The 16990-nt window shown below is 33.0% G+C and overlaps 2 protein-coding genes across 2 annotated transcripts; one reads left to right on the forward strand and one right to left on the reverse strand.

The window, feature by feature from the left end:
• Positions 1–6568: 6568 nt before the first annotated feature.
• LOC110412130 (feruloyl CoA ortho-hydroxylase F6H1-3-like) lies at positions 6569–8841 on the forward strand. The gene is made up of 3 exons (XM_021422596.2): positions 6569–6720; positions 6933–7705; positions 8175–8841. Exons 2-3 carry the CDS (start codon positions 7209–7211, stop codon positions 8746–8748), a joined length of 1071 nt encoding a protein of 356 aa, XP_021278271.1. The 5' UTR covers positions 6569–6720; positions 6933–7208; the 3' UTR covers positions 8749–8841.
• A 717-nt stretch (positions 8842–9558) lies between these two features.
• On the reverse strand, positions 9559–16071 carry LOC110412826 (transferases/nucleotidyltransferase). Its single transcript, XM_021423457.2, has 13 exons — positions 15755–16071; positions 15541–15636; positions 15325–15402; positions 12540–12620; positions 12246–12465; positions 12060–12118; positions 11486–11535; positions 11293–11380; positions 10946–11206; positions 10749–10841; positions 10493–10597; positions 10193–10309; positions 9559–10079 (listed from the first exon to the last, which is right to left on the reverse strand). Exons 1-13 carry the CDS (start codon positions 15818–15820, stop codon positions 10008–10010), a joined length of 1386 nt encoding a protein of 461 aa, XP_021279132.1. The 5' UTR covers positions 15821–16071; the 3' UTR covers positions 9559–10007.
• Positions 16072–16990: the final 919 nt, after the last annotated feature.

Genomic DNA, 16990 nt, shown 5'->3' on the forward strand with positions numbered 1-16990 from the left:
AACTAAAATTATAAGGGCTGAATTTATATTGAAACATAATTGGGAAGCAGTACAAGTTTAATTGTTGGATTTTTCATCCGTTTTTGTTATACACCTTTTTCATCTAATACTTTAATTTTTTAAATATTATAAATTTATTTTTTCAATTAAAAAATCATTAAATATCTACATTATTTAAAAAAATTTAAATTTTAATATAAAATACATCAAAATCAAAACTTTTATTTTCATCTCAATAGAAAAAAACAAACAAACAAATATATAGAGACCGGAGTAATATATATATATATATATATAGTGGTAAATAAAAATGAAAAATTTAATATTTGAATGGATAAAATTATAAAATTTTAAGATAAAACATATAAAATTTTTAAATTTTATAAAGATTTTATATTTAATAAGAGTTTTAAAAAAGAATATAGAGTTAAAAACGTGGCCTTTGAATTCAAATTATTTTCAGCCGTTTTCATTGAATATAGTAGGAAAATGATCGGACAGCTTCAGTTGACATAACCAACACAGCTGATAATATTAATTTTTAACAATTTAAATATTTTCCCTACATTTTGGATGAGTTTTGGGCTTGAAATTACGTCGAGCGTGTTTAGGCATGGGTTCCTTCCTTACGATCAACCTCCACGCTCAGTCACTATCCTGCCAAGTCAAATTTGGCAACTGTTTCTGGACGTTGCCTTCCGTCTTGTCTTCCTAGTAGCAACAATGACAGGTAGATATTGAAGCTGACTATTCGTGAAAACATCTCTTTTCTTTCTTGATGTTTAATATTTAGCCAAACTTTTCCATTTTTTTTTTCATATTGTAGAAAATTTTAATCAAATGGTCTTTTACAAGATATTAATCATAATCTTTACGTGCCTTTTAAAAAAAAAAATCATCATCTTTACGTAAGAAGCAATGCTTAACAGGCTGTAAAACTCAATGAATTTTAAGTAATTTTTTTGGGATAATCGAAAGATTATTTGTCCAAAAAGGAAGCCAAGTCTTGCTACATCATATTCAAAGTTCTAAAAGCTTTACTAAGTTAATGATGACTAAAGAGGACTATTTATTATTTATTATTTTGGGATGAAAATAGAGCAAGATGGAAGCAGGAAAACACAACCAAGAAAGAGCTGAAACAATTAAAAGAATACAGAGCCGAAGAGACTATGACACAGGTTAAGCATATGGAAGAATTTTCTGAAACATTCTGATGTGCCCGTCATTCCAAACAGTAAAAGAAAATGAATGGCCAACCCTGCAATCATCATTTCTGCAGCTAATTAAATTTGTCTAATAAATGCCTTCCTTTGGTTGAGAGAGATGGAACACCAAAATGGGAATGGGTAGAGTTGGAGGATGGATTGAAGCAGCAAAGGTTTGGGTTGATTGGTTAACAGAGAATAACAACCAAATCTGCCAGATTGACTCCAGGAGATGGAGCAATCTTTATTGCCCCACATCCTTCCCACTGCCCTGCGCAGCCTGATTTCTATGGCAGCCACATGTCTCTTAAAGTCAAGAAAATACCACCACTACCACTCACTTTTTGAATAAATGGAATAACCAGCCAAACATGAAATTTATTAATATAGGTTGAGGGGTCACTTTTTTTTTGGGTGGTTTTTTGTAGTCTTATCAGTAGTTTGTCTATCAACTCAGTTACTAAATAATGCAAACATCATTCATTAATCCAGACACTGCACATAATCATATATATGAGAGATTGATAAATGCTTTGGATAAGATATATGCTAACAGTAATTATTTTCAGCCAATGCAGACCAAATGAACAAATTTCCGAGATTCTAATTTTACAATTAATCCACGAATTCATCCATATGTTTTTTATTTATAGGAAGTAAGAATTGAGTAAAAGGCACTTGATATCTGAAAGAATAACCCAAGTATAGAACTTGGGATTGTTAAGCCTGCATGACTCCCCTCATGCCATGTAAGAAGGCAGCCAACACTCTTTGACAAGCTTCTTAGATGGCATTCAGGGAGCCAGGCAGAACAATCCCATTCCCAGGTGATATGATGAAGATGATCAAATATTAAGCTCATGGAAAACTATGCATTATCACACACTTTTGAAAAGAATACAATATCCAGTGAAAACTCTGATATATGTACACATGGCTGAGCAGAAGAGAGTAGACTAAGACATACTTACGTTTCAGTTGATTGAAAAGAAAAAGTCACAGGTTGCTCCTTCTGCTGTGTTTTGTATTGCTGAGTTGTTGGCTATTTCCTTGGAAGCAGAGAATAGTAGGAAGGACTCAAAGGAGGGGAATTTAAAGAGATGGAAAAGGAGAAAAGAAAAGGAGGCAAAGACAAAAAGAAAGTCCGTGGAATTATAGCTTGGAGAAGGCGGCAACAAAGAGCTCTTTCTAAGAAATAGTCAGTTCCACACATAAAAGCCAAAGCTACTTGGGTATCGAAGGTAGCCTAGTTTGGCTATTTTCTGTCCTTGCTAAAGCGGATTCCCTTTTACACTGTTTTTCTCCTTGTAAGATGTAGACTGAATCAGTCCTATATATTATTGTTACTACTATTTTTTTTCCCTTTCAATGAGAGAAGAAGTCCTATATTTTATTTCTTTGATGAATAAAATTTTAGAATGAAAGAAATTGCTCCAACTCTTAATAGAAATCCCAAATGTTGAAAATTACTTTCAATAGTGAGGAACTCAACAACAACTGAGCTTATTTTGAGTTGGGGTAAAAATATTTCATTGGTTAATGGCGCTTTGGGTAGTTGGCAGACGGAGCCAACATCAGTAAATACGACAAAGCTTTGAGGCCCAACTGCTCGGACGGTTCAGTGCCCTTTTTTTCAGCAAGAGAATTCACACATACTCAACGCCGTTTCCGTATTAAGAGTGTATACCATTTCTTTCATGCTAAATGTACCCACTAGCTTTTAGTGAAAAATAGTAAGGTTGCCAACATCGACCGGCCTCGTCGAGCTGTCAAGGCATGATCTGGCACTAACATTGGCTTTAGCAAGTTCCAGTTACGTTGGCCGACACTAATGTTGGATCAAGCTTAACGGGCTGGTACCCTACTAGCCACCGATGCTTTGCGCCTTATCTTCTCACTCTCTTCACCGGCCTCCCCTCTCTCCTTGCCCTCTCTAACTCTCTTAAGTGGAATTCTAAAAAGAAATAAAAGTGTAGAGGGACAAATTATGGAGTTTTTCCACAATATACAAACTATACACTTTCTTCTATAAATTAACAGTTTTCTATGTATCAAACTTTAAATATTTTTAGCCATTATTCTTAATTTTATGTAATTAACATAGGTTGGACCAACTTGCCATGGTACAATTTTACTCTCTTGACGAGACAACAAAGTCTTCCTTGGTAGAGGACCACATGCCTTTTTCATTCCAAAAAAGGCTGCAATTTTTAAAATAAAATACCATTCGAGAAACCCATATACCCCAATAACTTGACATTGGAGCAAAAAATAGTATACCCTTTTTCATTATTTTAAACAGTAATTAATTACATTTTAAAAAATATATATTCAAGAACTATTTCAATCAAAGTTTAAGATAACTTTTTTTATATTTTTTTATCATATTATAAATATAAAATAAAAAAGATCAAAATTTATTTATTTTTTATCAAATTAACAACACGTAATAAGTTTATTAGGATGGAGAAAGTAGTTGATATGGTTTGTTTAGACCTGAACTCAAAATACCCACTCGAACTTGAACTTGTCTTAATCTAATTTGATCAGAAAAAATCAACAAGTTAAATCAGAATTAAACCTTACGCCAATCAATCTAAATCCAAGATGCCTCAAACACAAGCGACTAATATTTAAGAAATGACATAAACTTCACTTTATAGTTTATAATGTTTTTACTTTTTGTTTTTTAATTATTAATTTGAATAAAATTAATAAATATAACACAAACAATATATTACTCGATTAGTAATTTTCAGAGAAAATAAAAATATAAATCTCTTTCATGTTTATTTTTTAAATACTATTAATTAAAATAATAAATATAATATAAACTAATGTTCATGAGTAACTTAAGAAAATAATTAAAAATATTCTTTTTTCTTTACTCCTATATTTTTAACGTTTATATAACTTTGATTTGTTTCAATATCCTTCTTGTTGTGATTGAAAAAAGAGTAAAAGACAAACTTTTCCACTATTTTCATTAAAGTCATTTTTTACAATTATGCATCTTACATAAAATATTTAATTTCTATTTGTCCTTTATTTTTAATTCTTATCAAATAATAAAATAAATAATTATAAAGATTAAAAAACTTTGAAAACAAAAAAAAATTATAAATTAGAAAATAATTTACAATAAAGCTAATTGAAAACCACTCTTAAACATTTTACTATTTTATTTCGCCTATAATATATGTTATATATTGTTTACCTCGTAAGTTGTTAGAATAATTTATGATAAATTATTGATAATAATCAATAAAAATAAAAATAAAAATCAAGCATCAATCAATACAAATTTATTAATTACTTTTTTAAGGAAGTAAATTGTTAATATTTGCTGTAAAATTATTTAAAATTAATAAAAAAATTTTAAGTTACATTTTTTTGTCTGTTTATATGAATGATTTTATAATAAAATTTATTTTTATTTTATTACAATCAAAATATATATTGCAATGAAAAAATATAATCCTGAATAATTTAATTAAAACTGATAAAAAATTGACTCCCTCTTATCCAATCTGGACTCGATTTTAACAATCATTAATTAAATATAAATAATCAAATACAAATCCGACCCGACCCGCACAATCACCGCCTCGGGCTCCGCCTTTAGGGATTTGTCCAAATCGTAAGTCTTGGACAGTCTCCGAAAAGAAATACCAAAGAACATGCAAAAAGGAGCGACTTGAGGTCTCAGCATTAAATTTTGGTCAAAGATAAACATTATGAGCATTGAACTTAACTGCGATTGGTGAGTCTACCCTGTGGATTCCACCGTCCTTTCACTAAACGAAGCTTTTTAGCCTTTCTCAAAGCACAATTGTAATTTTTGTTCTTAAAAAGTTGGAAGTCACTGTTGTTAAACAATCAAGTAATATGATTATAAATAATATAATTATAAAAAAAATAATATTGTAGTGATTAGTAATAAATAAAGTAATAATTAAAATATTATTATTAATAAAATAATAAAATTAAAAGATAAAAATATTTTTAATAATATTACATAGTGTAATAAAATTTAATTATATTCATTTTGGACAGTAATCACATTATATCATTTATCGTAATGTGATTGCATTACAATCTTATATTACAGTGATTTATTATAAAATAAATATTATAATATAACTTAATTAAACACATTACACAAAACATATTTTCACTTTTCATATATCAAATACTACTTAATCGTAAAAAAAAAGAATAGGAAATGAAGCTCCAACTTCCTAGTTTAGTGCAATGAATTTCGTGAGACTGTACACTTTTGTCCTTTAAGCATATTGTAATCTATAAACTTGGAGCCAATCTTTCATTTCTTTTATTTCGCTACGACAGTGTTTTCATCTCAATAGCTCAATTGTGAATAAAAAAAATTAATAGAAAATTTTAGGTATTTTTGATTGTTTAATATTTTAAAATAAATAAAATTATTAAATTGAAAATCAATATCATTATCATCAGTTTTTTTTCTAATTTGTCAAAACTTAAAAATAAAAACAAATTAAAAATTAAAAGACTCTAGTTTACTTATGAAAACTAATTTTACCAACTTAAAATGAATTGTATAAAATAGGTTAATGATATGTACATTTGATTATAACAATTTGTGTGTTATGTTATATAAGATGCTTAATAACAGGTTAGAGCTGTTTATTGTGTTATATTTGATTTGAATAAATTGTTCAGAATAACTCATTTATATGTACTCCTATTATAGCAATACGTTTAATATGTTAGCACTTGTACATGAAATAAAATTATCCAAAATAAGTCATTGATATATGTATTTATATATACACATCTTGTTTCAACAACATGTGCCATAACTATATATGCTATATAATGTGAACATCAATATGTAATAATATTTATCTTAATTTTATATATTTTTATATTTATGTTAAAATTAAAAAAATATTATTTCATTTAACAGTAATATATCAAATTTTTATAATAAGAATATTTAAAATGAATTCAAGAAGATAAGAAATTAGTTCTAAATAAGTTTAAAAATAAGTTTTTATTTTTTATTTTAATTTATATGATATAATTATTATTTTTTATTCATATACATCTACGTCAATATATTAAAAAGACTTGTATCAACTTTACATATATTTATCTTATTCTCATATATTTACATTAAATTTAAGAAATCGTTAGTCTTTCAACATTTAATTTTTTAATGTTTTATGTTAATAATATTGTTAGGTAATTTAAGAGGATATAAATTAGTTTAAATTAATGACTCGATGCTAAAAACAAAAAAAATCATTCCGTAAATGAATGACTTAATTTACAAAAAAAAAAAAGAGAGTATATTTTTACTGTGGAAATGGCTTACGGCTGCTGTGGCTGAGGCTGGAAAGCAGATGTCGAAGGTTTTCTCATCCAGCAGAAGGAATTCCATATCACGAAAACGAAAATCTTAAGAAAAAAAAAAGAAAGGGTTGATGCTAAAGCTTCATTTGCTGGGCTCGACGGAAGATATGCAGAGGTACGGAAGGCTTGTCGGCACTATGTTAAAGCTTTTATATTTGATCTAATTTTAATGTAAAAATAACGTTTTCTTTGTAAAGCTATTGTAACATGAGGTTTAGATTTACAAGTTACAGGTTTTAATTTAAATAAATGATTAATATTTATAATTAAATACCTAATGATCTTAATTTATTGGCTGATACAGTGTATTGCATATTCTTAATGTAGGATAAATTTCAGTCCAATCTCACCTACTCATTCTTGGATACAAAGCATTATAGGCAATTACTACGACGCCTGGACCAAGTTTTTCCTAATCCCACCTATTCCTTCTAACTTTTTCCTTTGTTGCCTTTTGATCTTTGACCACTGAGGAGTGTCTTCCTAGACTTGTTCTCTTAAAATTTTTCAGTATTATTATATACGAAGAGTGATCAGACACGATCCTTTTTTCACTGTCGCCCTCTGTCTGAAGTGTAACTCTTAACTCTTACGTCTCCAACAATGCCCCCAAGAAACCCAGACTCAGATAAGATCCTTGATTTTGTGGTAAACAAAGGTAATGGAATAAAGGGTCTAGTTGATACAGGCATTGAAAGCGTTCCTGAGCTATATATCCTATCTGTTGAAGAGAGATTGGAAGCAAGCAAAGTAGTTCCAGAAGAGTCCATTCCGGTCATCGATGTTTCCGATTGGGATGATCCACAGGTTACAGAATCAATCTGCCAAGCTGCCAGCAAGTGGGGTTTCTTTCAGATAATTAACCATGGAGTGCCCTTGGAAGTTCTTTACGCCGTAAAGGAAGCAGCTCATGGGTTCTTTGGGTTACCAAATGAAGAGAGAAACAAGTACTGGATAGGGAATTCACCGACTGATACAGTAACTTTGAAAACAAGCTTTGTTCCTCAGGTAGAGGCTGTTCTAGAGTGGAAAGATTATCTCACCTTTCGTTATGTTGCAGGGGATCAGGACCCATCTGCCCTGTGGCCTCCTGTATGCAAGTAATTATTCAAGCCTTCTCCAATTTATCTTATATTATTTATACCAATTCAATTATAATTAAAAGTTCATAATTACAAGACTGTAAGGTTCTATAAATGTAAGCTTAAGTCCAGCCTCTCTGATGGTTATGGCTAAGTTAGATACTCCTGGAATTTTCAGCACTATTATAAAGCCATTGTTAATTATCTGTGGATCTGGTTTTTTATTTTTTATTTGTTTTCTCATTTGGGGTAATTAATCATCTTCTAAAGTAGGTTTGGAAGATGTTATTTCTTAGGGAGTTCTTAAGAATTTTGCTAAATTAAAACGGTGCTTGAGTGGATTGGATCTACTCTTATTATTGTTGGACGGTAGAGACCTTACCGACCACTTAATCTGATGCAGATTTGTACTTTGCTTAGATAAGCCTGATTCTTACATAAGTCCACAAATTAGAATTTGCTGAGACTTTTGTGTGCTTCTTTTAAGGGATCAAGTGGTGGAATACATGAAGAGGGCTGAACCTGTCATTAGGAAGCTGCTGGAGGTGCTATTGAAGGGACTCAAGGTGAAAGAGATTGACAAAGCTAGGGAATTTACCTTAATGGCCAACCCAATAGTTAACTTGAATTACTATCCGCGTTGCCCAAACCCTGACCTCACAGCAGGAGTACGTCCTCACTCTGATATATCAACAATCACTGTCCTCCTCCAAGATGACAACGGTGGCCTTTATGTACGAGCAACCGATGATGATAGCTGGATTCATGTTCCACCAGTTGACGGGGCTCTTGTAATCAACATTGGAGACATTCTGCAGATAATGAGCAATGACAGATACAAAAGCATTGAACACCGGGTCGTTGCAAACGGAAGCAAGAACAGAGTTTCGGTCCCTATATTTGTGAATCCAGGACCTGATGCTGTTTTTGGTCCTCTGCCAGAAGTGCTAGAAAATGGAGAGCGACCACTGTATAAGGAAGTTCTCTTCTCTGATTACTTCAAATATTTTTTCAGTAAGAAACATGAAGGGAAGAAAACAATGGACTTTGCCAAGATATGATAGTCCCTCTCTTGTGCATTACCCTTTCCTGTGCTTCCTTTGCTGCTGAAAATTGATAATGAAAATAAACATGCCATAACGGTTTCGATTTGATCTGCTTTGACTCTACTGATATAATGCCTTGACCTGCTGTGCTTGATTGCTCATTCAAATACATTTTCATCTGGTAGACTAGGGGCCAGGGTGACAATGTCTTTCGACGGGGTACTCTGTTGCAGATGAAATTTTATTATGCTTTTTCATTTTGTTGCTTTTTAAAAAGGTTTACCCTTCCTACTGCTGTCAAAACTTTCTCCAAGCTCCGTCGAATATGCTTGGGGTATCATATGTTGGTAGAACCGTTGCTCTAATTTGATCTCAGCATTAGAGGAGGAAATATTGGCTATTAAGGTTGAGAGCTGCTTCCTTTTTTAAGTAGTTTCTTGGCTCATCACTGGTTCCAGAAAATTGTAGCCCTAGCCAATACGCATTAGCTAATGTCTAATCCTTTATGGGTGTACACAGTCAGTTTCATCATACAGATAAGCATGCGGGCTTCCAAACAATGTCCTTCAAGCCATAAATCAAGTGGCAACAGCAGGTTGCAACGTTTTGGTTAGCTCGTAGGTTTTGTTTTTCTGGTACTCTTAAAGAAAGACAAGTCCTAGGCCTAGCAATTCCAAGCCATTCCTCTTGCACCAAGTGAGCTACTAGAGAGAGAGACTCAACCAAAATTTAGATATACTAGAGAGATTTTCGCTGCAATTTAGCTCTTTCACCATTCACAAAGAAAGCAGACACTGATTTAAGCTTTAGGCAAAAGAACCACCATGTGGTTACTGATATTTTGTTGTCTGGTCGAAACTCATTGCTTACATCTCAACTATGAATCAAAGCCATCAGGCTAGAGCTACTTTGATGGTTAATAAGAAAACTGTGTACCCCAAACAGCATTGAATAAGAATACGATTAGGGCATTCCTTTTCTTAATACTCGTAAAATTTGAACAAATCAGCCAAAATTGGGCTAGTCTATATATCCCCCTTTAGTCGATCAAAAATACATAGGGTTGAGTTCATCACATACAAGTAACACAACTATTCAAAACGAAAACAAACGGGAGCAGGAAATACAGTCATTGGGTTCTGCCTTCCATTCCCTTGCCAATAATCACGTTTTACTAGCAGCAGCAGTTCCCAAATAGTATGTCTGAAATGCAAGGCAAAACTGAGATGGGTCGATATTGGCATTTTTCTTCCAATTTTGGGATATAGCCTCACTCATTTCTCTTTTCTAGCCAAAGATTCTCCCTTATACTCACTTCCGGCAGTCACTACAAAACCTGCTCCAACCTAAAAGAAGCACAATGCAATAATTACTACAAACCTTCGAATGATAAAATAATAAGACCAATTGCATCTTTGTGTGTATGTAAAGTTTGTGCAAAAGAATGTCGGATAATTACTTGGCAATCTTTCAATACAACACGTTCTTGAAGCTGTACATTGCTGCAAATCACGGAACCTTGTATTATGCAGCCATCACCAATGGTCACATAATTCATTACAACCGAATTGACAACCTGCATATGCATGTAAAGAAATTTTGAGTTAGAACGCAAACATTTATCTAATAAACTTGAAGCTTTCCTTTTATTTGTAACTTCACAAATGACAAAATCATAGGGGACAAGCTTTATTGACATTATCAAATTTACTTTCTGCTTTATCCTGCTTGCCTATAATGATTAGATAAATCACCATACCTTCACATGGGAACCTATCCGGCAGTGACGGCCAATTACAGATCGTTTTACTTGGCATTTGTCACCCATTTCTGAACCTTCTCCCAGCATACAATGTGGTCCCACCTAAAATCATAGAAAGATATGGCCTTCGTTTTAGGAGTATAAAGCACAGATGTCAAACCCCTCACTGTTGTTATTTTTCATAATAGTTGGCAATTACTATCCGAACTGATTTTAAATAATTGTAAAGTTTGCGCTGCTGAAGTACACTTACAGTAGTTTTCGTTCCAAGCTTCGTTGAAGGACCTACAATATTATTCTGATCTGAGATCGTATTGCTTAGCAGATGATCTGCCTCACCAGTGACCTGATGATGAGAGATAGAAATAAGTAAAACTGAATGACATAAAAAGTGGATTAAAATGAGTAGAGTGTCAAATAAGAGAAACATAAAAGAGAAATAGAACTCACATCTCGATTAATGTCCATGAATGCTTGGATGGAATTTAAGCGCACACAATAACTGCTGCTGCTTGCAATATAAGCACAGCATTTATGGGTTTTCCGAATAGGGGCAGAACCATCATGACTCACAGAACAGAGATCATGAAAGCTAGGGGTAGATGCATTAGCGAGGATTTGAGAGACCATTACTTGATTGTTTCCGGAACTAACCTTCTCGTTACCATTTTCTTCTGCTTGTGGAATCCTATTTAATAAGGCCTCTGATTTCTGATAGGTATAAAAGAATCAGGAATGAAATTAGATACCCAGACAACATGTGGTCTTCAAACATCCTGACATGTAGTGATACTAACCAGCTGGCTCCGGACAAGATAAGGAAGTACATCTTGTTTCAAGCTTTGCAATGTATCCTTTTGGTCTAAAACTTCTTGCAGGACAGATCTGAGTAGAAATATAATGAGGAATTATACAAATAACAGAGCACACTGAATGCAGCTGACTCCAGACCAAGTAGGGAGTGGGGGGAACTATGTGGAGAGAACCAACCTCTTGAATGCATACATATGAGCATCCATCAGATCAGATCGAATTTCCATCTATAAAAGATAAAATGGAAAATGAAGTTAACAACATAAATATCTCACAAGTATAAGCCATTTGGTGGATGATCAAAATGCAAAAGAAAAAAATTTCTTGAACAGACTATACTTCCTTATTTGACTAAGGAAAATAAATGCATATGCACATGTAGAGAGTGAGGGAGGATGCATAGACAAGTACATAGAGAATAATATTATAAGACCAATAGAATAACATGATAAGCTACATTATAAAACACACATTTTATTGGAACTTGAATGCTTCTCAGAAGCACTAGAGTCAAATAGTAGCTTTTAAATTATTAAGCAAAAAGAATATTAATAGCTTTTCAATTGGCAGATGCGGAGGTAAATGATGGTCCAATCAGTAGAATACGTTTTGATTAAATGAAAAACAAAGCCTCTACACTTGTGTGAGGGAGCACACAATGATATCATCAACCAATTTGACAAGATAGGGCAGTAGTTGCCATTTGCTGGAGAGTTGTAAACAAGGTAAATGAATTGATGGCAAGCAAAACCTCGCCTACTGCTCGGAGAATGCGCTTCTGAAGTCGAGTATCTTTCTCAATTTCGGCTCCTATAAAGCATTAAATGATTCAATGTAAGGATCCAGTCCAAGTACCACACTACAAAGCTTTAAATGATTCTATGTAAGGATTCAGTCCAAGCACCACACTAAATAGAAGAGAATGTTGAAATCTAACCTGTTGCTATGTGTAATAAAAACTGTTTGCCAGGGTCCAGTCCAATGATGTTGTATCTTCCTGGTTTCTTGGTTTTGTCTTTTCCACCAGAGGATCCCGACTCTGAAGGTCCACTAATAGGAACAGAGCAAAGCATTGCAGTTACTACTGCATCATGTCGCCTATGGTTGGCCGCAACTGCACCAGGAGGAACATCAGAAACAAGATCACCACTCACAACCTGCAGGAAAATGAAGCGAGCCGTAAAGAAACCACTTCATTTGGGAACTCAAACACTAGTAAACAAAATCTAACCAAAATGTCTTTTGCAGTGAGGTGGTGTGAGATTGCCCTAATTGCCCCAGCTGATCCAATATCCTCAGGGACTGCAGCAATCTGCAACGTTAGGAAAGAGAAAACTAATTAGTTATTAAACTGGGAAAACATGAACGTCTCACAGCAAACACATGAAATTCATAATCACAACAATCACATGCAGTCTTACAACCTTAAAAATCATATTCCTGAAAGAGGAAAAAAAAAAGGAAAAGCCTGCATGGTCATCTTAGATATATGAATTTTGGAAGTGGGGAAAGAAAAGAGGAAAAAATTACACTAATTGACTCATCTTAAAAGCAAAATGAAAAATGCATAAATAAAGGAATCCTGTATATACAAACAAGTGGCCAGAGTTCTGTAGAGCAGCATCTATTTTTGTTAACAGCATCAATTATGTTCTTGGAAAGCCAATATAGGACAAGATGTCAACAGATTCTACAATGTAGAAACATGTATAACCCTGATTAGGCTTCAGATTAATGATAACAACAGATTCTGATATGGAGAAATACTGTTTACAAAAAGGATTGCCAAAAGGAGAAGAGAAAATAGATGGAACAAAATTGGAAAAGAGAAAGTGATAAGAAAAACTTATATCAAAAGCAATTGTTTCAAAACCATACTCAAAAAATATTAATGCATTCAAAAGTCTACTTTTTGGCCAAAGACATCTCTTGATCAAAAGAAATCATAACACGACAGGTCAATTTGTGAAGGTCTAAAGTGTGGTCCCCCATTTACTAAAAGAATGAACTTCACTCGGTATTTTAAAGAACTAAATAGCATAAAACTACCAAGTAAAGAGGAAAGACACGAAACCCATAAGATTCTCTCAAAATCCAGACTTTGCCAAGATGAGAAAACCTTAATTAAAAAATTGTAGTTTGCTCTTATATATAAAACACTCTAAACTGTTCAAACTATAGTGCCATAACAGGAAAACTTCTGCTTCCATGCCTGCATCAATTAGTTCCAAATTCTAATAATTTAGAACATTAGCAGAACCATTAATCATCAAATATTGTGTAATAAGATAAGATGATGCTATCCTTTCCTTTGACTCCAATCTCCTCCTTCCTGCTCCACGCAGATCAGGTTTTGAGGGCGAAGTCAGCTTTCTCATCCAACAGGCAAGCAGGTTCCATCGTTAGGAGGCTGCCTTTAAGTGATAGGGGGGAGGGGGGGCGCTTTTCCTATTATCATATTGGCTTATATATTGACAAAGCCTTGTTTCATTTCTTCTTAATAATAACAGATTTACAATCCTGCAAAGCCCCAACCGTCATTTAAGGCAACATTCAGCCTAGCTAAGGCAAGATATGCAAATTCTCAGGTCCAGAGAAGCAACATGAAAATACTGTGAGCACTTTGGCACATGCAAGAATGAGCATAAGTTAAGATTCCCCAAAGATTGCAGCCAACCACACCCCACACAGAAGGGGGAAATGATCTTGTTAATATCACAATCATTATTGAAATCATGTCATGGTCCATTACAAGTCAATGCACAAGATCTGACAAAAGGGAGTTATCTCATATTTTTTCGTTGCATTTGATATTTCTGTCATCTATGCTACAAAACTTGCTCCATATAACTTCCTAAGCTTGATCTACCTGTTATGAGATTTATAAAATATCTGCCATCTAAGCTACAAAATTTGCTCCATGTACTCACTCTACAAAGACTATTTGGTACCTCACAAATTGCATAGGCAATGATTCTGGATCTAACGAAACAAAAAACCAAAACAAACCAATAAAGTGTAATCCTATTTCTGAACTTTATTCTACAAACAGCAAGTCACCTAAAAGTTCATTTATTTGTCCCTCTCAATGACAAAAAAATTTACTCATAAGCCACTATAACACCAACCTCAACATCCAAAACATTTAAAACTTTTTCCCAGTCTTGCACCAATAGAGACACAAGGAGAGAATATTATTTCGTGAGAAGGAAGAGCCTCCTGTAACATGGATGTATGTCTCTCTAATAAAATCTTCATGAGAAGGAAGAGCCTCTTCTAATTTGGCATCTTCATGAGAAGATTCTGTTTTCATGATTTTATATGATTAACTTATCCATTTTGTCTAAGCAGACAAAACAGCTTCACTAGTTCATTTGTTTGGTGCTGTGAAGGTGTGCAACCTTCTCAGTGAGGTATGTGGCCAAAAAGGAGCATATGGCAGGCTTCTAGGAATTTCCTAAACTAGAATTCACATGCTGGATATTCTTGTTTGATTCTGAAAAGGGTTTAAGGTCTCAAATTTGTTCTTAGTCTTTAAGCTTGATGAGAATTTAGTGAAAATGAGCTCAAGAAACTCCAGTTCAAGAGACAAGTACTAATAAAACATGGAATAATATACACCACAACTCATTCCATAAACTTCAATTACACCCATGTTTGTTCCTTTCTAGCAAAGCCAATACTCTTAATCAAGTTGTCCATCAATTTTTTGAGATGCTAATCCGCTTCTGGATATTGTGCATCATCAACAACCTTGAAATACCTTAATAAGTGACCTAGTTGTAAGAAAACACCCACCCACCCACCCCCTTTTTTTTTCTCAAAATCAAATTTCATGAGGCTAAATTTGTTCCAATCAAGTAAGACACACCAGTAATTCAATTCTAATACATATCCTTCATTAAGTAATAAAATGGCAAAGTTTAAAGAAAAACAATCATAAAGTGAAATCGTATGTAAATTCATTCAATTTGTAGCTTATTAAGAACATTTTTTTTTAAAGAAGGGGTAAATACCTCAACATGTAGACGATCAACGAAAGTCCCAGATATCCAACCACCAACAAGAAGCGCTGCATCTTTCCCTTCAACCACCTATTTGCCACCCCAAACATTCAAACCAAATCAAAACCCTAACAACTAAAAATAATAACAACATCCACTTAAACTATCACACTTTCTTAATTAAAGAAGAAGATAAAAAAAGGGAATTAACGATTTTTTTTTTCTTACAACAATGAGATCTTTAAGGTTACTTTGTTCCAATTGGTGCAAAACGTAGTAAAGAACAGGGCGGTTGGCTACCGGAAGCAGCGGTTTAGGCACTTCCTGCAAGCATTACAGCAAAACAAAAATAAGAAAAAGCAAAGACTAATACAATTATGAAATGGGTATTTTTGAATGGAAACAATTAAAATTAAAAAAAAAAAAACAGTGTGGGGAAGACCTTAGAGACAAGGGGGGTTAGATTCTTTGAAGTGCCACCGGCTAAAACCACTACTTGGAAATCCATCTCCAAAGGGAGAGTGGGAAGGAAAGAAAAGAAGAAAAAAAAAAGTATGTGAAGGGTTTTGGCGTGGGGTTTTGGTGAATCTAGGACTGAATAAAATTCAAATAAAGAACTTTTTCACGGGGGGATTTTAATTCTTCACCCGCAAAATGCAGTTCCAGCAGTTTCAGGCACTTCGGCACCGTTTTTATTGACATTCAACCACGCTGCTGAAGGGTATTCGCCTCGAATAGTGGGCCGTGGGGTTGCTCTCTGTCCATGCAGATAAGGGGTTCGACTCCTTGCATCTACAGTTTCTTTAAATTTTCTCTCTCTTTTTTTAATCTTCTTCTTTATTGGAAAAGTACGTGTCATAGTCTACATTTTTAATCCAAAAAATGTATCCAACTCAAAATGCATATCTAATAGATAAAAAAATATTTTTATTTATAAAAGGTATTGATATGAGATACTATGACGGTACCTTTGATTTAAATCTACTTCAATCTTTGATTTAAATATACTTCAATCTTAATATCTTGTAAGGTTCTCATGAAATCCAAATAAAAAAGAATAAAGATTTAGATTTATTCTAATACAGAGTTAGAAACTTTACATTTTTTCATCTCTATCTCTTACAAATGTTGAATCCGTAACATATGCACCTACTAATATTTCAATTCATAGGTTTATACTTTTAAGTCAAAAAATTTATTTATTAAATAGAGAAAAGTCTTTGTTTACAAGGTTCATATGTGACATTTCATTGACTCTTGCACTCATCAAAGAGAGAGATTCACTTTGGTCTAGATCTATTATGATCTCAGTATCATTCATGGAGAGTCCCAGAACGTTAAAAATTAAATAATCTCTTATAATATTTTTTATAATTTTAAATTTTCAATTTAAAAAACATACCTATTAAATAAAAAACACCATTTATTTATATATTGGAGACAAATCTTATATTTTATCCACCAACACATATGCTTTGATAATTTTGTAAACAAATTAAAGAAAGGCTGCCATTAATTTTTTTACAATGAACTTAAACACATGGCACTTATGTTGGAAATTAAAGTAAAAGCTTTTTCCTCCAAAAAAAAATGTAAATAAAGATAATTGTTCCAACTCTATCTTTGAAAATGTCAAGATTAGTCTATTTTTGGTCAATGTTAAACACATGCAGATAAC

Source organism: Theobroma umbraticum, unplaced genomic scaffold, assembly GCF_002168275.2.
Source record: "Theobroma umbraticum cultivar Fairchild unplaced genomic scaffold, ASM216827v3 scaffold_95.0, whole genome shotgun sequence".
In the NCBI taxonomy this organism is placed as follows: domain Eukaryota; kingdom Viridiplantae; phylum Streptophyta; class Magnoliopsida; order Malvales; family Malvaceae; genus Theobroma; species Theobroma umbraticum.

Coding starts and splice junctions, on each gene's coding strand:
- LOC110412130 (XM_021422596.2), top strand. CDS start 7,209: ATGCCCCCAAGAAACCCAGACTCAGATAAGATCCTTGATTTTGTGGTA. Junction 7,706..8,174: donor CTGTGGCCTCCTGTATGCAA/GTAATTATTCAA, acceptor GCTTCTTTTAAG/GGATCAAGTGGTGGAATACA.
- LOC110412826 (XM_021423457.2), bottom strand. CDS start 15,820: ATGGATTTCCAAGTAGTGGTTTTAGCCGGTGGCACTTCAAAGAATCTA. Junction 15,403..15,540: donor ACCTTAAAGATCTCATTGTT/GTAAGAAAAAAA, acceptor GGTGGCAAATAG/GTGGTTGAAGGGAAAGATGC. Junction 10,598..10,748: donor AGCTTGGAACGAAAACTACT/GTAAGTGTACTT, acceptor CTATGATTTTAG/GTGGGACCACATTGTATGCT.